We start from the raw sequence: 21,793 nt of genomic DNA on the forward strand, positions 1-21,793 counted from the left end.
CCAGAGTTTCTTTATCCTGTTACCAGTTGGAGGGGGTTTGGGTTCTTTCCATTTTTTGGCAGTTACTTATACCTCGCACTGCTGAGTCATATGGTCATAAGCGCATGTTTGATTTTATAAGAAACTGCCGAACTGCTTTCCAAAGTGGTGGCACCATGTTGCCTTCCCACTTTCATATCCTCATCAGGACTCGGCATGTTCAGTGTTTTTTTTGGGGGGGGTCACATTTTAGCCATTCTGATAGTTGTGTGGTGTGGTATCTTGTGATTTGTGATTTATTTTGCATTTCCCCACTGGGAAATGAACATCTTTTACTATTGAACATCTTTTTTAGGTGCTTTCTGCCATTTGTGTAATCTTCTTTGGTGAAGTGTCTGTTCAAATCTTTTTGCCCACTTAAAAATCAGGTTTATTTTCTTACTGAGTCTAGAGAGTTCTTTCTACATGGAAATACTATTCCTTGATCTTAAGTGTTTTGCAAATACTTTCTTCCAGTCTGTTTCATGTCTTTTCATTTGCTTAGCAATAGCAATATAGTCATTAATAGAAAAATTCTAAAAGGGCCTGAAGGGGAGGTTTTAATCCACTAGAGTAGATGATCATAAAATGAATTAAGCATTGTTCTCTGTATCTCCTATACCAAAAAAATTTTCATTTTTTAAGATCTGAAGTTGGCATTTTCTCTAGACTTTCTGTATTGTTAAGAAGATTATATATAAAGATATTCAAGTACTTTAAATAGATCATGACAGTACAAGGTGATAACTTTTCTCTGCAGTAATTAAAATTTATTTTTAAGTATCATTATGCTGGGTTGTAGCAGATAACCTCCTTAAGGACTGCAGGCCTGCAGGGAAGCAAGTTTTGGATTATTTCCCTGGAAATCACTGCATTTTTGTGTTTGAAACACCAACCAGTGGTCCAGATAGCATGAAGTCAATTCCTCTTGCTGACTAAAACTGCAGTAGAAATTGTTGCCCATGGCATTAGAGGGCGGTCTGTTTTGACATCTAGTTGGACTCCTGTAGTGCTAAACCATGTAAAGTCAGGAAGATACCTCGGGAACAACATCTGACTGAAATGGCGTATGAACTGTTTTGGCCTAATTTCTGTAGTATAAAGAGCAGCATCTTCACATAGACATAGTTGCTCTGGTTGCTTTCAGAATGCAATGATGCATATTTTAAAAGTTGAACTTAATTGGATGTTGCAACAATATATAGTGATAGTAAGTGGTAGAGGAGACTGGAGTGACAGATTTTCATTAAAAAAGAAAATAACTGGGAGCACAACTTCTGATACAAGGAGCCTCACATACTAGCATGCTGCCTGGCACATATGTGGCTAATGTTAAATGGATGACACGATATCTCCTTTTATAGGCAAGTCCTTAATCCACCTCTTTTGCCGTTGGCATGGTGGCTTTTACTAACAAGGGCTTTCTCATCTCATGCTGTATGTCCTGCCAAAAAGAGCATCAGGGTCTATTAGATGGTAATATTTGTACTTTTAGTCAAATATATTTTCAGGGAAGTTTTCATTGCCTCTTGAAGACCTTTAGGTGCCGATGGATAAACGTGTTCAGAACTATAGGATTTCACATTTGTAAAATCGTACACTATACGTAGAAAAAAAATCTGTCATGACACCCATAAAATAGGATAGTGGTTATTTCTGTGAATTGATATTGTGGATGGTTTTCTCCGTATTTCAGGGTTTTTTAAAGTCATTTTTAAAAAGATTTTATTCATTTATTTGAGAGAGAAAGAAGAGCACAAGCAGGGGGAGAGGCAGGCAAAGGGAGAAGACACAGGGCTGGATCCCTGGACCCTGGGATCATGACGTGTGCCGAAGGCAGACACTTTTTTTTTTTTTTTTTTTTTTTTTTTTTTTTTTTTTTTTTATTTTTTTTTTTTTTTTTTAAAGATTTTATTTATTTATTTGACAGAGAGAAATTACAAGTACACTGAGAGGCAGGCAGAGAGAGAGAGAAGGAAGCAGGCTCCCTGCTGAGCAGAGAGCCCGATGCGGGACTCGATCCCAGGACCCTGAGATCATGACCTGAGCCGAAGGCAGCGGCTCAACCCACTGAGCCACCCAGGCACCCCCGAAGGCAGACACTTAACTGGCTGAGCCACCCAGGCGCCCCTGTATTTATATTTCAGTTAAAAAAAAAAAAAAAAAAAAGATACACATAGATCACTTTTGTTCTAAAAAGAAAGAAATAGGGAGAAAAAGAGATTGCTTGCCTAGAGATATAGAATTGTGTCAGAAAAGAAATGAACTCTTCATGGGCTTTGACTAGAACTCTGGTGTTCTGTGTGTGTCGGCACTGCTGGTGGACAAGAGAGACCTTCCCTTCAAATTAGTTCCCCCAGAAGCATTTTTCAAATGTAGTTTTCGTTTTCTTTTTTGTTCATACTGTAGACATCTGTGAATGGGAGACTGACCTGAAATTTTTGGCTAATTACGAAAGACCCTAGAAAAGTCATTGGGATAGTAGTACTCACTATCAACATATGCTTGTTGAGTTTAAAGACACAACCATTTCCTAGAGAACACATTACAGAACCCTGTGTTCTCCAGCACCTGCATGTCGATTAGGGACTTGAAACTGCTGGATAGTGTTTGAGGTATAATCAACAGTGTGGTAGTAGCAGTATGGTTTTATCTAGTACAAATAGGAGGGCTTATTCAAATTTAGATAACATTGGGTCAGTCACAGTATATTGAAAATTAAATAATTCTGTGGCAGGAGGCCCAGACCCAGCGAGCATGCAGTGGCGGAGTCTATGGTGGTACACGCTTGGCCATCAGCAAACAGGTTAGGCTTGCTTCTGGAGCATTTTATGGGGATTTTAAAAAGGTACCTTGTTGAAACATGATGTTGCTCTTTACTCTGTAGATACATTAGAGGTAGTGAATTTTATGAGAGAAAAAAGATGAGAGTTTAACCACTGGGGAGATTTAGCAGTTTCAATTAAACAATTGTACCCTTTAAATTTTAATTTTGAAACCAGTGACTGCTGGTGTTTGAGCATTCAGCTTTATTTTTCTAGTGAGGTAATGCACCTTCTGTATTTCTGATCTCTGTGGTAAAAATTGGGATTTGGGTTGGTATAATATGCAGACATTTGTTCTGTTTGAGAGAACTAAGTATGAAGAAGTCTGTTATGGAACAAATATGTCTGGAAAAGATATAGTCAAGCACCCCATTAAAAGCTCTGGATTCTGTTCTCTGCTTATAACTGTATGAAGCCCTCCTAATCCTTAGAAAGTGGATTGTCCTTCTAAAAATTTCCTGTAAGAATATAATTTCCTTCCTTCTTCTCTGCCCATTCCTCTTCCCTCCCCTGTCTTTCAAGTGCTTGACTCTGTCAACTCCTGGGACTCAACTTTTTTCTTTTAAAGTGAAGTATGTGACTTCAAAGGGCTCTTCTACCTTAAAAATTTTGACTCTTGGAGTTCTGGAGTTTAGAATCTAGTTTCGTAGTTGGAATAACTCCCAGTTTTAGGTCTTCTGCACCATTGAGTGTTTCTCTTGTGTAAAACTGATTTCTTTCTGGGAAGGAAGTCCACCAAAGGTGTTGTGATGCTCAGCCTGCTAGCTTTCATTGCACTGGACTCAGACCACCAGCTCCCAGGAGCAGAACAACTGTGGATGGTAGTAAGCTAATACCTTATTACTTACTTAGCGTCTCATGTGTAACTTGACATTTTCTGATCTTCAGGAGTCTACAGGATTTAGTTATTCCTGACTCTTTGTTTCCAAATGAAGAAGCTAGGGCTCAGAAAAGATGAACGGCTTGCCCAAGATCACACAGCTAGTAGATTCATAGGTAGATCTTGGTCTTTGTGATACCAAGCCTGTGTACTTCCAACTATACCAGGCTGAACCCAAGAAGGCCATCAACTCTCTTGAAATTTCCCTCAGACGTATTTGTGAGTTGGTGATGTTCTGACCTTGTATGATTCATTCATTCATTTTCTTTTCTCTTCTTTTCTTTTCTTTCTTTCTTTCTTTCAGATTTTATTTATTTATTTGGCAGTGAGAGAGAGAGAGAGAGCATAAGCAGGAGGAGTGGCAGGCAGTGGCTCAGAGAGGCTGAGCAGGAAGCCAGATGGGGGATTCTATCCCAGAAACCCGAGCCGAGGGCAGATGCTTAACTGGCTGAGCCACCCAGGCACCCAATTTTTTTGTTTTCTGTTATATTTATTTCCTTCATAGGCACCCAGGATGGCAAATCAGTGGGTTTGATATCAGAGATTGCTTCTAAGATTGTGTTGCCCATATGAATGTCAAACCACTGATCTCAAGGTTTATCTTTCAGCTGAACATTTTCTATATAATTTTTTTAAACTTAGGTGTTTTAATGATTCATATGGCCTGTGAGCCTGAGATGTTTGTAATTATGGCATAGGGCTTCCATTTGTAAATTGTTACAGTTAACTTATCATCCCCAGCATCCTTTCCAACCATAAACTCTGTTGTCAGAGTTGGTGATGTCAGGTCTGGAATCCTCTCTAAGGCTTGTCTGTAGGTTGTTTATCACCATTAGCCCTCATTATTTTAAATGAGTACCCACCCACCTTATAATCTGTAACCACATGTTTCCAGAGCTTCTCTGGAGATAACATCTTGTAGGCTCCCCCATCTTCTTCTTTTTTTTTTTCCCTTCCTATTCTCAAATGTTTTGTTTAAACCCAGAAAGATGAGGGGAAATAGCTATAAAGGTAGAACCTCTCTAGTTTTGTGAAATTCAGGACATTTTGAAAACAAGTGTGGCTCCTGAATCTGAAACTTTGAAACAAAACCTCACCACATGCTTAAAACATATTAGTTTGTAAATATGGAGTCCTACTAATTGCATTTATGGCTCACAGCAGAACTACCTGTCATGTCTTGTTACTCTTAGGGGGAAAAAAAATGAGAGAATTCTATAGGTGTATGTGTTTTAAAAAATTGGAATGAAGAGAATAGTGTGGTATAATTTCTAAGGACGTGTCTTTTTATGGTGAGGCAAATAGTCAGTTTTTCTGTTGCGGTGATAGTCACATGAATTCCGAGAAAACTGTATGGAGTGCCTCCTTCTGTAAAATAATAAACTGTGGTTGTCCTTCTTTCTCCATTTATTGGAATGGCTAAAGAGCATCGATGCTGTGTGATATTTTACAGAATCATTGCTCACTCAGATTATTATTTTGCCTTTCAGTATGACTAAATGTTTTGTTGTATTCTTAAGAATGATTTTATTGGTTAAGGGCAAATGGGTTTCCAGCAGGAATGACTCAGTGGTTTTATAATGGCAAACTAGTAGTCTTTAAATTTTGTGTTATGGTAAATGTTTCAGAAGCATGCCTTTTCCACAAAACAAACCTCATATATTTTCATTTGGGAGGAGGGACCCCTCCATGAAAACTGCAGTAAAAGGTGAATCATAGAAATATACAATTTCAGGCTGGGAAGCCCCTCAACCAATCAGTTCAGTGCTCTCATTTTACAGATGAGAAAACTGAGGCCCAGGATTACATAGTGGCTACGTGGTGGTAGCAGGAGTTGAGCCTGCTTCTTCAGAACCCAATTTTGCTGCTGTTTCTCCAGTATCTTGCTTGAGTGTTTATGAAAAACAAAGGGTTTCCCTTCCCCTGCCCAAGGATATTGTTCACTGACTAATGAAAGTACCATTAGGGCCTGTGTTTAAAAATAATTCCTTAAGAAAAAAAAATTCCTTCAGATATGTATTAATTTTATTTTTCTTACAAATTATCTTTAATAGATTTTGAGTTACTTTCAATGATAAAATTTTGGAATGCATGGGAATCTCTATGGACAGAGAATTCATCTCTAGAACAGTTTCATGCTCAAATTTATATGAACTTTGATTCCTCAAATTCTAAAGCTATTTATAGTTCTTTTTTTAAATTGTCAAGCAAGAGCTTTCCTAAGATTCATTGATGATTGTACCAAGGTCTTACAGGCAGTACCCCTCTCACTTTTACCCTTGGTAGGACCGTGGGTTTGCTTTCTATCTTGACAATTAATGGAGAGAAGTAACAGGATGTACACAATACCTTGGGAAGATTCAGTGTTCAGTTAAAATCATGGACTCTGGAGTTCACATTTCCTGTGAACATTGGGGAGGTTCTATACCTCAGGAAGCCCCAGTTTTCTCATTTGTAGGGGAAGATCTTTCGTGCGGTCTTAACCACAGTTTCAATATTCTCTACACATCAGCTGCCACTGCTTTTGCTGGTTTTGTGCCTGCTGTTACTGTTAATTCCCAAGCCAGGAAGGTTTCCAGACTTGCCTTGGGAAGGGCTCGTAAAGAGGGTGCAAATTCCATTTCCAAATTTTAGTGAGTAGCAAAGATAGGGAGAAGGGACTCACATACCTTAGTACTGAAGGTGTTGGTTCCTTTAAAAGAAGATTTCACCTGACTAAATTAATAAAAATCATTGTGTTTTTATTGTTAGCTGATTTTGGTGTTTTATTGTTCGCTGATTTCGCTTCTACCTTCATATGTGTTGAGGCGGTCACAGTTGTGAATTTTCTTGGTGATTTTTAGAAAGGAGAGACCTGAGGGCACAGCCACAGACAAGAGGCAGAGGAACCTGAGTGAGGTAATGGCCCAGTGCATGCTGGGACTTTCCCTCTGAGGCTGCCTTAACCTGCCTTTCACCGTGTCCATGTTAACACAGAGTGTGGAAAGAGAAAACCAGTTGAGAAGGCAGTTGCCAGGGAAGAAGAAAATGGTTAATAAAGTATTTCTTTTAACTGTTTGAACTAGTTAATTGTCAAGTTATATCAGCAAGTGAGTACTCTCCTTCCTGCTGCTTCTGGAAGGAAAAACTGGAAATGGACAGCATACCTGTCATGTAGCCACATGTCTCTGGGCTGCAACTGTTCCTAGGCTAAAAATGAAATCCCCTCACAGCTATTACTGGAGGACTTTTACAGATTTTGCAGAAAATATGACTGGAATACAGCTACAGCCTGTTTTATTGTCCCTGACAGTGACTTAAGAAGCAACCCGTACCTGCAAATCTTTTATCATGCCCCAGGGTATTCATTTGTTTATTTTTTATCAGGTACAGCACTTTGAATACCAGAGCCCTGGGCAATCAAACTGGCCTACTCATTGTAGGTAGTTTGAGGCCTCTTTTTTCCTTTCCCTTTCCAGGTCCTTTTCTTTCCTTGAATACTTAAAAAGTGGGATATACATAGGATCCGGGTATATTTCTATGTTCATTTCTAAGTTATGGAATATAATTTATCGTAAAAGATTTATCTTTGCATTTGGAAGCCAGATTGTGGCTATCCCTATGTCTGACTTGGTGTGTTCATTTTTCTCATTTATTTATAGAATGCCAGCACTTATTTTTCTGTTGAATTAAGTTCTTTAAGTCTAATTATCACTTAGTCAAAAATTTCAACTTTATGTTTTCCAGGGATATCAGTATGAACAACATTACTCAGTTACCAGAAGATGCATTTAAGAACTTTCCTTTTCTAGAGGAGCTGTAAGTAATATTTTATGAAATATATTTTATTTGTGTGTTTGTTTCCCTGTTCCCTTTGAAGCTCTTACAAAAAGTCTAATGTTTCTTAGGGGGCATTCAGATAGCTTAGTTTCAGTAAGATTTGTGCAAAGGATATAAAGTGGTTTCTTTTTTTCTTTTTTTTTTTTTAAATATTTTATTTATTTATTTGACAGAGAAAGATCACAAACAAGTAGGCCAAAAGGCAGGCAGAGAGAGAGAGAGAGGAGGGGAAGCAGGCTCCCTGTGAGCAGAGAGCTGGATGTGAGGTTTGATCCCAGGACCCTGAGATCAAGACCTGAGCCGAAGGCAGAGGCTTAATCCACTGAGCCACCCAGGCTCCCCTCTTTTTTTTTTTTTTAAGATTTTTTTTATTTGAGAGAGAGTGTGAACAGTGGTGGGGTGGGGGCAAAAGGAGAGGGAGAAGCAGACTCCCTACTGAGCAGTGAGCCAAAGGCATGTGGGGCTTGATCCTAGGACCCTGGGATCCTGACCTGAGCCAAAGGGAGATGCTTAACTGACTGACCCAACCAGGCACTCCGGAAATCACGTTTTTTTTCGGGGAAACTTGATTTTTTTTAAGTAGTGTAATTGCTGAAGTTATTTTTGGATGCCAAAACTAAAAATGTTACTTTCATTGGAATTTTTTGCTACAATTATTATAACCATGAATGCTACAGTGACACAAGTTAATTACAGTGTTATCCTGAGATAACAAGGCTAGAGTAATTACCATTGTTGCCAGAGGAGTTGCTGTGTGGGTAACACAACCATAAAAAATAATACAAGGAGTTTTAGTGTCATGATGCAGGAGACAGTATTGTTGCAAGTGAGCAGAAAATTGAGTGTAGGTCCCCTGAGACATTTGCACAAGACTTTTGGGAATTGGGAGAAGGCATGGAACATGCCTTCAAATATCTTTAAGAATGTTTTTGGACTTGTCAATTCTAGCTCACACTTCCAGTTTAACAGTTTATTTTGTGGTGAAGTTCTTTCCATCTGTTTTCTTTTGTTTTTTAAGATTTTATTTATTTATTTGACAGGGAGAGAGGCAGCAAAGGAGGGAACACAAGCAGGGGGAGTTGAGAGGGAAAAGCAGGCTTCCCGCCGAGCAGGGACCCAATGCAGGGGCTTGATCCCAGGACCCTGGGATCATGACCTGAGCCAAAGACAGATGCTTAATGACTGAGCCACCCAAGTGTCCCTTTCCATCTATTTTAGCCTCCATTTCATTTTGCTTTCCACACTTTTTTGAAGTTTGTGATCAAAATAGGTACAATTGCATTTTAAAGTAATTGGAAACTATATATTACATTGAGAATCCAGGTGAAAAAATAAAATAAAATCAGACTTATATCAAGCTAAATCTAGGCCTCTAGTGGCCAGGCTAATGGATTATGTAATACATGTAGGTAAGAAGACTACAGTTTGATCCTAAGAACATCAAAGAGATACAGCCCTGAAGGAATCTAAATTCATATTACAGATTATATTCTGTAGCCCAGCTATTGAGTATTAGATCCAAGTCCATGAATGTCTCCTATCTTAGCTCAGCCTCTCCCCCAGCATGGGGAACAGGAGTCAAACATAAGCCCTGCGGGTTGTATGTTCTCTCTTGCTTCTGACAAGAGCACTGAAAGAGCAGTTAAGTATTTAATAAAATTTAGGCAAAATTTTTCTTCCCACACTACTTAGCTGAACACAATGTTCCCACAGCAAAAATTGAACAGAGATTATTTGCCACTTCTAAGCTTGTGAACTGGGTCAAGTTACTTAACTTCCCTGTGCTCAGTTTCTTTGTCTGTATGGTACAGATAGCAACAGTCTCCCCTCATAGTATTCTGGTGAAGACAGAATGAATTAATAGATGTTAAATGCTTGGACAGTGCATGAAACAGAGCAAGTGTTATGTAAATTGTAGCTAGTATTTATTTTACTATTTTAAAAGTGCAAGGAAAAAAAGCAGTGAAATACTAAGTGTTATCTTTGGGTTAAAAAAATTAAATGTATATTTTATTTTTGCCTCTCTTGTTTCCTATAGTGAACATTAATCATTTTGTAGTAAATGGCTATTCATTCTTTTGTTGAGATATGATTGACTAATAACATACTAGCTTCATGGTGTTCAATATAATGATTCAATGTTTGGGTATCTTATGCAATGATCACCACAGTAAGTCTAGTTAATGTCCATCCCCATGAGTCACACATTTTTTTTTTTTTGTGATGAGGACTTTTAAGATTTACTCTCTTAACAACTTTAAAATATGCAATACAGTATTATTAACTCTAGTCAATGTGTGCTATACCTTACATTCTCATGACTTACTTATTTTATAACTCAAAGTTGGTTCCTTTTGACCCTCTTGACTCTTTTTGCCCACCCCACTCCCTAATTGGTCATTTTTAAATTAAAATTTAGATTAAAAACGAGTGAACTATGTGTTTGAAGCCCCCGCCTCCTGACTCCCACCAGTTAAGCTTTTAAGATGCTTTACCTATTTATTTTTGTTTCTTATTTATATGTTTATAAATACATATTATACAAATTTATTTACTCATTTTTAAAGTTTTAAACTAGGATTAATCTCCCTTTACGGAAGTAATGATGCAATGAAAGGACATTTACAAGGTGGTTGTCCACCCATTGTATAGCTGCTGTGTGATGCAGCAGATAGGAGAGAGGCTCTGCTTGTTCTGGGTGGGGTGACTGGGTGCAGACCACCTTCCATGTTGCCTTGGACTGCCAACTCCACTCTGAGGGGTTGTGTGGTGAGGGCCTGGATATGGAGTCAAACATGCTTAGTCTCTGCTTTGTGAAGTTCACATCTTGGGTTTCTTAAAATCGCCAATGTCAAGCTCGTGAATTCTGTCAGTTGAGACTTTTCATTGGCACCAAATTACCCTTGACTGTTAGTGCTTTGTGGGTAGGTCACATTGTCTTCATATTCTGCTCTGGCAATGACGGAGCCCATCAAATCAAGCCAGCACATCTTCTCCAAATATTGGATGGGATTTAGAAATGAATTCAGGGGCACCTGGGTGGCTCAGTGGGTTAAGCCGCTGCCTTCGGCTCAGGTCATGATCTCAGGGTTCTGGGATCAAGCCGGGCACTGGGCTCTCTGCTCAGCAGGGAGCCTGCTTCCTCCTCTCTCTCTCTGCCTGCCTCTCTGCCTGCTTGTGATCTCCCTCTCCCAAATAAATAAATAAAATCTTAAAAAAAAAATAAAAATGAATTCAGTTAGGAGAGCTGATGGGTATATTTAAAGAATACTTTAGAGTAGTCTTTAATACTTTGGGAATACTTCAGGCATTTAAAGGAATTTTTTTCCATGTTAATAAAAGCATGGTAAAAAGTCCCCCCTCCTTTTTTAATAGAACATTGTAGTTGATTTTGACATTCCAAAATGATGCTGCCATGACTATTGTAATAGTTCATAAACCTTGTAACCATTTATCCAGAACTCATCTGGAAGTCATTTAAGAGTGATTGTGAAATTGAGGTGCCCTGAGTTGAAATAAATGATTTTCTGAGGTTTTGGGTTTTTTTTTTTTTCCATTATAGTTAATGAGGTGCACTTTACAAGATGTGACCGGGTTGGCCAAATTTTATATGATGATCCAGAGTGCTTGGAGTATTGGGTGGAATCATTTCCAAGCAATACATAAGAAGTATTTATAGATACTTAAACATTTACTTATTTTTTTCAACAAACACTGGATCCTGCTCTGTACCAGGTTCTGTAGTAGTTTCCAGGGGTACAGAGACAGGTAAGTATGGTCTTCGTCCTTGGAAGTGACAGTCTGTCTGTTGCTGTGCTAATACTAGAGCCATTAGCCATAGGTAGCTTTTTAGTTTTACATTTAAAATAATGAAAATTAAATAAAAAATCCAGTTCCTCAGCAAAACTAGCCATCTTTCAAGTACTTGGTAAGCATCTGTTGCTAGGGGCTATTGTATTTGACAGCACAGACAATAGAACATTCCTAACACTGCAGAAAGCTCAGTTTTACAACATGGGTCTAGAGGAAGGTATGGAACTATCTCTTGGTACAGTGTGATGAAGACTGTGAGAGACATGTGTGTAAGGTCAATGAAAGCCTAAAGTGATATATTACTTGAGATTCTAGGATTTGGGAAAGGCTTCCTAGAATAGCTTCAACAGGGATGCCTAGGTGGCTCAGTGGGTTGGGCCTCTGCCTTCGGCTCAGGTTATGATCTTGGGGTCCTGGGATCCGGCCCCACATCGGGGTCTCTGCTTGGGTGGGGAGTCTGTTCCCCCCCGCCCTCTGCCTGCCTCTCTGCCTGCTTGTGATCTCTCTCTATCAAATAAATAAATAGAATCTTAAAAATAAAATAGCTTCAACTGAGTCTTAAAGGACTTCTGGGAATTACCAGATGCATGTAAGGTTGGGTGCTCCAGAAAGAACCTTTTAACATGTGCAAAGACATAGAGGTAGACATTTCAGAAATGTTAAAACACACTTACTAACAGGTATTCCTAATGAAATATAGAGAAATTTGAAATATTCAAAGATGGAGAAGTATCAGAATATGAGGCCAGATAGATCATAAAGGGACTTTTTAAGCTAAACAGTTTAGACTTAATCCTGAAGGAGCTGAATTGAATATGAGTGTGAGCAGTAGGGAGTTGACTAGATTTTTGCCCTGAAAGACTGGATGCCCTTCATTGATTTCTTCCCTACATCTCTCTTACAAAAACGTTCAATTCAATGCATACAACATCTGAAAATTTGGGACAGTGTCTTGATTTTTGCACCTTGGCTTCCTACTCTTGAACATGTAACTCCTCACAGTAGTATTGTAAAGGGAAAACAGAATAATTTATGTCAAAGTGCTTTGTGGCCAAAGTGCTATGTCCACAAGAGTGAGGTAAATTTCACCAATCCTCATAAACATTGCAGTGTTTCTTTTTCTTGAAGTATTTCAGAGAGAGGTTCTTTTGCTTGGCGATGGAAGCTGGAAAGGGTCAATATAGGTTTCTGTTAGCAATGTCAAAGGAAAGCCAGAATTCTTAGGAAATACTGACTTATTATCCACAGAATCTAGTCTGATGTGATGCTGGTACAACCACTTTTGGATTTCCTTGAGACCTGCAGGGTATTGATAGGCATTTGGGGAATGGAATGTGGAGTTGTGAAAATGATTTAATTGGAAACAATAGAGGGAGTATCCAATTGCTTTTCCATAATTGACACCAAAAAAAGTCCATGGATGTTACTTCGAGTTGTTTTTTTTTTTTTTTTTAAGATTTTATTTATTTATTTGAGAGAGAGACAGGGAGAGAGAGCATGAGCGAGGAGAAGGTCAGAGGAAGAAGCAGACTCCCCATGGAGCCAGGAGCCCGATGCAGGACTCGATCCCGGGACTCTGGGATCATGACCTGAGCCGAAGGCAGTCGTCCAACCAACTGAGCCACCCAGGCATCCCTGTTACTTCAAGTTTAAATGTTGCAATAGCAGGTAGAAACCATTGCCAGCTTTGGCACTTATATAGTTTATTGTTTAATACATTCTAGCAGATGAGGATAATTCCATTTGTTTCAAAATGTACTTTGACTTTGGAAGACTCACAATGCTCAAGTAAAATTTAGATCTGAGTACTATTCAAGCTTACTCATCATCTTTTTTCCTCATCTGTAGGACATTAATTCTAAATTAAGGCATTACAGTGCAAAAGAGGACTAGTGAATAATTTGAACAGGGAGATTTCAAATCAGATACAAATAGTGGGTCAAAACCAAATAGTTTAATTTGGCCAATACTTAAATCTAGAACAGGTATTCACACATACACACACAGGCGCACACATGTACATAACATTTCAGGCTTACGAAATGTAAGCATAAAGAATTTTCACACATACCATTTAGTCAGATTACCCAAGTGTTAATATTCTCTTTCCACATGCATGCACACAATAGGAGATCTAAAATATATATACATTTCCCCCCTGAATCATTTGAGAGTAAGTTGCAGTCATAATTCCCCTTTACCACTAAATATTGCAGCAATTCTAAATACAAAGATATTCACAGTTGCCAAACTCAAAAAAATAGTGTTGATGTATATTATCATTTGATTATAATTCTCATTCAAATTTGACAGCTGTTCCATTGGTAATTCTCTATAGCAACAGAAAAATAAAATTCTGGTCCAGCATACAGTCTAGAACCACAAGTTGTATGTGGTTGCTGTGTCTTGATAATTTATTTTAAGTTTCAAAAACTGTTTTTTCCAGAATGTAAAAGAGTTTCTCAGTTGCTCTGGTGATGTTTGAAAGTTAAAAATTCTCTGTTCTGGGGTGCCTGGGTGGCTCAGTGGATTAAGCCTCTGCCTTCGGCTCAGGTCATAATCCAGGGTCCTGGAATGAAGCCCCACATCAGGCTCTCTGCTCAGCAGGAAGTCTGCTTCCCCCACTCTCTCTGCCTGCCTCTCTGCCTACTTGTGCTCTCTCTCTGTCAAATAAATAAATAAAATCTTTTAAAAAATAAAAATAAAAATAAAAATACTCGGTTCTTAGGTGCATTCTCCTGCTCCAGTTTCTAGTGCTCTGTTGGGATGATTTGGTAGCAAAGATCACTCCCTTTACTGTTGGAAACTATACAGTGAGCTCACTGACAGACATGGTTGTTCATGTTAATTCCTATGTGTCATTTGGAAAGCTGTCAGATCAAGGAGTAAAGGTGGAAAAAGAGAAATGGGAAGAGAGCTTGTACTAATTGAACCTGCTATGTATTGGGTAGCCCCCCACCCTCCAAACAGACATTGTTCTGTTTTAATTCATAAAATGTTGAACTACATATTCAGTCCCATTTTCCTGGTGAGGAGCTGAGGTTTTCCTCAGAGAGGTTAAGTAACTTGCCTGAGGCTACATAGCATGTCATTAATGGACCTGGATTTCATCCCAGGGTATGCCCCTGTAGATGTGGAGAGGATGGGGAAAGACTTGTAAAACAATTTGCTAACTCAACAGACTTTTGTTAGGTAGAGCACTATGTTCAGTGTTGAATTAAATGAGATCCTTGCCTTCAAGACAAATGGGTGGTATATTAGAGTTTGGAGAGTTCAAAGGAGAAAGAAAGTTCTATTTACTAAGAAATATTAGGGAAGACCTCATCCAAGAGTTAGTATTTCTGGAGAGTCTTGAGGGTTGGTAGGAGTTAATTCATAAGGAGATGGGGAAGAAGGAGTGTGAGAAAAGATATAAAAACTTGTATAGGTGTTCAGAATGATGTGGTGTTTGGTTTGGTTCTAGTGCTGATTTACTGAAAGGAAGTTATGGAAAAGAAACCTAGAAAGGAGGTTTGGGGTCAGACTGAAGCCCCAGTCTTGTGCTTGTTTCCTGGCAGACAAATGAGGAGTTTTAGTCTTTGAGTGACTATTGAAGTGTTTTGAGCTAAGAAATGACTTGACCAGATATGACCTTCAGTAAAGGTAATCTCATAGTAGACAGTAGGATGTTTGTGATTGAGACAGTGCAGGAGGACAAATGAAGACGCTGATGGCAATTGTTCAGGTGAGAATTATGAGAATCTGAACTAGGGCAGTTGAGAGGCAGTAAGAGAGAGAGTAAGAGAGAGCCCGGAACCTCTGTAAAAGGTACATGGAAGTAGAGTCAAGAGGATGTCTCAGGGGCTCCTGGGTGGCTCAGTTCTTAAGCATCTGCCTTCAGCTCAGGTCATGATCCCAGGGTCCTGGGATTGAGCCCCGCATCCGGCTTCCTGCTCAGCACGAGGCCTGTTCCTCCCTCTCTCCCTCCTCCTGCTTGTGTTCCCTCTCTCTCTGTGTCTTTCTCTGTCAAGTGAATGAATAAAATCTTAAAAATAAATAAATAAAGGACACCTCAGCTAGGGTGATGGGGATGACATCTGTAACACTTTCATTTAGGATTATCAGGAGTCTGGTGTGCTTTGATAAAGATGCAATCATACAGACAATACAGAAAGAGAAATTGTTTGGAAGAAAGCTATTAGTTTTGAATATACATATAGGGTTTAGATGAGATATGAATGGGGTCCCTGGAAGTATAGGCATGGAGCCCAGAAGTATAGATTATAGAATTAGAGTACTATGGGTATATATTTGGGAGTCTTTTATTTTAAGGTGATTACTGGAAACATGAGATGGAAAGAGCTTGCCAAGAGAGAGAGGGCAAAAGAAAAGGGAAGGAAGCCAAAGACAACTCCTTGGGAAACACTTGAATCCCGGTGTGGGAAGAAAACCAAGTGCCAGAGAAGCAGGAGAACTAGGGCAAAACTGTGCCCCAGGAGCTGTAGGAGGAGAGATTTTTCACAAGAAACGAAGGATCAACATTGACAGGCTAGAGAAAGGTGCCTGTGGCCAGATACTGAGAAAAGGCCTTGAATTTAAGTTTTTTAAAGAATCATTTCAGGGAGGTTGTGAGATTGACGTTGGGGTCAAGAAGTGCATCAAGTGCGTAGGTGGTTTCTGGTTTGGGGAGAGTAGCTAAAGCTTGGAATATGTACTGTATTTGACACGAGTCCCCAAGGATTAAGAGACAGAAACCCAGCTGAGGCATAATAGAGGATTTATTGTTTCATGTGGAACTACAAAGTCCAGAGGTGGAGTTGGCATCAGATGGTACTCGATCTCAAGGTTTAAAAGTTATGAGAGTTTTCTCATGCTCTTCATTTCTTAACTTTGATTATCTCTAATTTTGTGTTTTGGCTTCATTCTTTGCTGTTGCAAATAGCCTGTCTCCATATGGTGGAAAAGTAAACCTTTGGTAGTCCCAAGCATGTCTTTGCATCTTGAGATCCAATGAGTAGTATCTCAAGTCTTCCTCACTGTTTTCAGCAGAAAACTCCTAGGAGGACTTAAGTTAGCTAGACCTACTTCATGTGCTTATTCTTGAGCTAGTTACTTTGTTTGGGATGGCATGGTCCAGTCTGGCTTATGAATTCATCCCCACCCACTGGGACTACTTGAGGTGGACAGTCCCCCTGCAAGGAAGTAGAAGGGGGAAGGAAGAAACCACAGTTGTTTCAGCCCATTAGAGTCTTGTAACTACACATGTTGTAGGAGATGTTTGTTTAATTGGGCCAATCAGAAATGAACAAAGGACCAATGAAGAATATAGAAGGGTCTCAGTTAAAGCCCAATTATTATTAATTTATAGTGGAAGCAACGGGTTCTGTAACTTTGTCTTGTAGTGCTTTGCAGTTTTTACAGTTTAGAAGTAGAGGTGATGAAACATGGGGTGTACTCAAATCTTGGGTTTGAGAAGTCAGGACTTCAGAGGGGATGAGGGGAAATCAAGTAGGCAAATCAAGCAGTTCATTGTTAAAAGGTTTGTGGGATTCAGAAAGTGTAGAAAAGCAACTGAAACCACAGTTTGCTGGTCTATTTATGTATTTTAATCAAAGCTAATTATTTGTCATTTGACTAAAAATAGTAGTGATTTCAAGTAAGTGAACATGTATTTGACTTCCTACTAACATAATTTAATTTTCACTACCTCTTAGTTAGGACTATGTGTTTATATCAAAGAAGGTCATGTTGGAGGTGCTAAAAAGTCTGTATGACAGATACACTTAATTTATTAAGAAAATGATCATAAAATTAATGGATACTTGATTTTTAAAATATGGAAGCCTAGAAAGATAAGGTAGAAACATAAAAGGAAAAAGTAAGCACCCATCATCTCAAACAACAATGGCTTAAACGTGTAAGGTGCACATGCACACACACACACACACACAAATACACGCATATCTAGGGAACTACTGTGGTATGTCACAAAGTCAGCGGGGCTGTAGGATCTGATACTCTGCACTTCTCATTCTATAGCTACCATGTCAAGATCATAAAATAATTATCTACATAAGCTGTAGCCATCCTGACCCAGTTCTTAACAACAGGAAAGATGAAGGCGGAAAGAAGGAGGTGGGTATTTCCCAGTGGTCAGCTTCCAGAAACCATCTTAAGCCTCCCATATAATACTTCTGCTCACACTGACTAGAACTTGGTCACATGGGTACACTTAACAGTGGGATGCTGGGAAGTATGGCTTTTGAACTGAGCTTATTGTTGTCTAGACCAAAATCATAGTTTTATTAACAGGTAAGAAGGGAAGAAAGGTTATTGATTGGACAATTAATTAAAGTACTTTTGGGTGTAAGAAACAAATTCAATTCAAAGTAGCTTCAACAATAAAGGAATGTATTATCATGTCTGATGTGAAGACCTACATGTGGTAGAACTCTTGTAGGGTTGGTTAATGGAGTTAGGTCACATCTTCAAGAATTCACTTTCTCTTCCTACTCCATTGCTCCGTTAAGGGTAGCACCATGGTTTCAGTCACTTCACATAGTATATTTAGATATGCTAGCACCCAGAAAGAGAAGAGAGTTACCCTTCTATTGAATCCCCATTTAGGAAGAAAGCTACCTTTCCAAGAAACCTCCGCAGACTTCCTGTAACCAGAGCTGGGCTCACAGGTCTAGCCCTAAACCAAGTCACCAGAATGGGGTCAGTATCATTGGTTAAAACCAATCGTGATTTACTCATGGAACTGTGTCATGTGAAAGAAATGATACTTGAACAACCCAGGGCTCTGCCAGGAAGGCATGAATCAGTATTTGATATGCGTGGTTCCTCTCTCTTCTCTTCATATCTTACCCTTCTCATACGGGTCTACTTTGAGCCCTTTCTGCCAACAGAAGCCTTCCCTGGTCTTTCTTTTCCAAGTTCCTCTTGCACTTTCTGTGCTCCTCTCCACGAAGTGCTGGCTTGAGTGCCCTGTTATTTTGCACTCAAGGTATGTCAATGTGCACTTGTCTCTCCAGCTCCTCTGACTTTTCCCTAAGGCTGGGTCCTGTTGTCATACCCTTCCATATGACCTGGTGAAGACAACCACAATTTTGAGCTTGAAATTGAGGGAGGAATGTTAAGACAAAGGATTTCTTCTTATTTTGAATTGATTGCAGTCAGAAACTCTATCAGACTACATTAAAACTAAATTCCATTAAAGTTTTATGTTTAATGAATTATCCTTATTTAAAAGAAATGAAATGAGAAGTGTCTTGGGAAAACTCAGTACTTACCTTGCCAAACCTATGGTGCTTGGCCTGTAGTCGAAAGTCAATATTTGCTGGTAGATGTGAGTTGTAAAACTTTTTAAAAGCTATAACATAGTTCCTCATATGAGTGGATATTGTGTGTGTTTATTGCCAGAAGTTGTCAAGATAATTCTCTCAGGAAATGTAACCATTGCCAGGGTTTTATTGCTTTACCTATGATACATGTAGGTATATTCAAGTAAATATATGAAATAATTTTCCTCTTCTCTGAGGGAAATGTACTTTAAAAACCTTGGGGATTTCTCTAATCAGGGTTCTTAATACATGCATGTTCTTTAAACATTCTATTTTAATGTGTACTTCCATAAAAGTTATAATGAAGATATAAAACTTTCTGGTATGTGAAGAAATAGGGTGAGTGAAACACTGTCAGATGAAGTTTATTTAACCTTGATAGGAAGAATGTCCAAGGGAAGCTATTTAGTTGTTAGCCCTTGTATTTACTCAGAGAATAACTACATCCTTTGTTTCCCTTAAAGCCATTCATAGAAAATACACAAAGCAACATTGCTTTGTTTCTGCAATTTACATTATTTTACTTATTTACCTTGATTTATTTCTAGGATTTATGTTATTTAGCTGTGGTATAGGACCTTGGACAAGGCATGAAGGAAATATAGGCACTTTGTTCTATTTAAAAAAACAACAGGAAGATGGTGATAATGAGGACCAGTAGAGTAGGATAATAAAAATGAAGAGGTGCTACAGTGATGTTACTTTTTGTCAATACATGTACATATATTTCTAAAGATTTGGGTATTTATTTTAGAGAGAGAGAGTGCACGCACATAGGAGGAGCAGAGGGGAAGGGAAAGGGAGAGACTCCCAAACAGGGTCCCCACTGAGCCCAGAGCCCAACATGGGCACAAGCTCATGACCCTGAGATCATGACCTGAGCCCAGACCAAGAGTTGGACACTCAACCAACTGAGCCACCCGGGCGTCCCAACTTTTTGTCCATATATATTGATCCTAAATATCCATCAGTGGAAACCAGTGCACCTCTTGAGGTCTTTATTTTTCACAGGAGGCAGTAGAGTTCCAACCACACAGTAGGGCCTTAACATGTAAATAAATACATGCTCGAGGACTTTTATTAGAGTCATGTGTTGCAACATTTTAGAACCTGTGGCTTTCAAATTACATTTATTAAGAGGAGGCCCCTCACACCTCCTGTTAGACACTTTCCTGTGGCCATTCTTGCTCGGTTCAGTCTTGAACGAGAAATGCCTTCTCTGGAGGCGGTGTCCTGGGCCCTTGCTTGTGTCTGTTGTACTTTGCAGGCAGCGTGACACTGTGCTGACCCACCCACTGGACAGAATTTCATGGCATTGCAGGAGAGGCAGCCTGGATGTAATTGGGGGTCGTCTGGCAGTTCCTATGTGCGGCTTCATCTGTGGGATGGAGAAACATAGGTACAGAAGGAAGTGGTGAGGGAGGAGAGGAGACCCTGGGGAAGGGGTCGATGAATATAGCTCAAAGGGAAGGGGGGTGCACCAAGTACTTTTCTGCCGGAACTTGACAATAGCGTAGTGCTAGCCCAACTGGTAACCGCTTCTGAAAAGGGAAGGTAGGCGCACAAATGGGTGGGGGCCTTTGTCCTCTATTCCCCAACCTCTCCGTCGTGTGGTAGAGAAATGGCCTCCAGCACAGCTCTCTATTGTGTGCTCGCGTGCTTCCGGCCTGGGCCTGACTGCGGCAGTTGCTTCAGCTCCCGCTTTCTCCACGCCAGGCTCCTCACGACAGCTGCTGCAAGCTCCTGAGGCCTTGTCTGCCCTCCTCCCGGCTGGGTGCCTATGTCTAGTCTGTGTGTAGATTGCAGACCTTAGTCCACTGGTTCTTGGCCGGAATTCCAGCCAAATGGCTACAGTGAAATTTCTGTAATAGGCCAGAAGAAACCTAAATCCAGGCCTTTCTTAGAGAAATAACACCAACTGTTTTATTATCTGTTCCACACTTGCCTCTCTCCTTTCTTTAAATTGCTTCCCAAGTGAGGAAATCCCAGTCTAATTCAGCACATTTCATGAAAGCATGAAGCCTCTGGTGCAGATTACACACTGAAATGTGGCCTACTTGTTCATACCCACCACTGGCCAGTGCCCATTTAACCAGCGCTGTTCCTGCTTCCCCCTTCTGGGATGGACAGCAGATTGAAAATATGATGTAGTATATGCATTAGAAAGAGAGGATATAATTGAAAACTCTAGCTTCCCCTGGAAAGAGCTGCTAATGTGAAACCTTGGACCTTATGAATAATAAATGTGCACAAAACAGATTCATAATGACATTACACACTGAGCCACTTGTATCCTGTTTCCTGGAAGGGTTCCAGATCCAGTGGGAGAGCGGAAGTCTAATGGCTTGCTCTTTCCCTCTCCACCCTCTGTCTGTCTCTCCCCTCCCAGACTTTCTCTGCTTCTGAGACTGTTGTAACAAGCAGAATAAATAGGAGTTGCCTTGAGGTAGACTGTGTCCCCATTTGAAGTCCTGCTAGACTTGTTTTAATTTTGTGTGATCATGTGCGCAACTCAGAGTGTGTTGAGATAATACTGTTGACCAGTGGATTGGTGTTCCCGTGTTTAAGGTCCAACCCCCACCCTTCCCTAAGAAAGCGTACTCCCAGCAGATGTTAAGAAAGAAAATTGTTGCCATAGCACATTAAGAGCTAGCCCAGTAGTTCTTTCTTGTCAGGAGAGTGAAGGGCAGTAGGGGAGCAGAAATGAAGCAAGAGCAGAAAATATGCAGAAGAGAGAAGGTAAACAGTAAGCTTTCCTCACTCTTTAAGAAGCAGTGAAATCCAGACTCCTACCGGGGCTTAGCAGAGGCATTACAGCAAATACAGAGTGTCTGCTACACATAAGGTCCCATGCAAGAGAGTACAAAATGAATATGATTAGGTCCCTGCCCATAAGGGACATATAATACAACTTAAGGAGGTATGACAAGTTTCTAGTAACGAGAAGCAAAAGAAGAGGTGCCTGGTGAGAGCTTTGTCTAAGTACCAGTGGAATCAAAGGAAGCTGATACTGTGATGGTTTCATATTCATAGTAGTATCCAACTTGGACAGTAATGATGAGTAATGTTTCACTTGGCAGAGACTGGAGTCAGGGTATTTCAGGCGAAGGAAG

General features: G+C 39.8%; 1 protein-coding gene across 1 annotated transcript in view; it reads left to right on the forward strand.

Moving 5' to 3' along the window:
* Positions 1 to 21,793, forward strand: part of LGR4 (leucine rich repeat containing G protein-coupled receptor 4) — a 102,970-nt gene that overhangs the window by 48,445 nt on the left and 32,732 nt on the right. Inside the window, exon 2 of the mRNA XM_004755888.2 lies at positions 7,450 to 7,521. Coding sequence (XP_004755945.2) covers positions 7,450 to 7,521 — 72 coding nt within the window. The remainder of the gene's footprint in view (positions 1 to 7,449; positions 7,522 to 21,793) is intronic.

Source organism: Mustela putorius, unplaced genomic scaffold (assembly GCF_011764305.1).
Source record: "Mustela putorius furo isolate JIRA1106 unplaced genomic scaffold, ASM1176430v1.1 tig00003859_pilon_pilon_pilon, whole genome shotgun sequence".
Taxonomy (NCBI): Eukaryota; Metazoa; Chordata; class Mammalia; order Carnivora; family Mustelidae; genus Mustela; species Mustela putorius.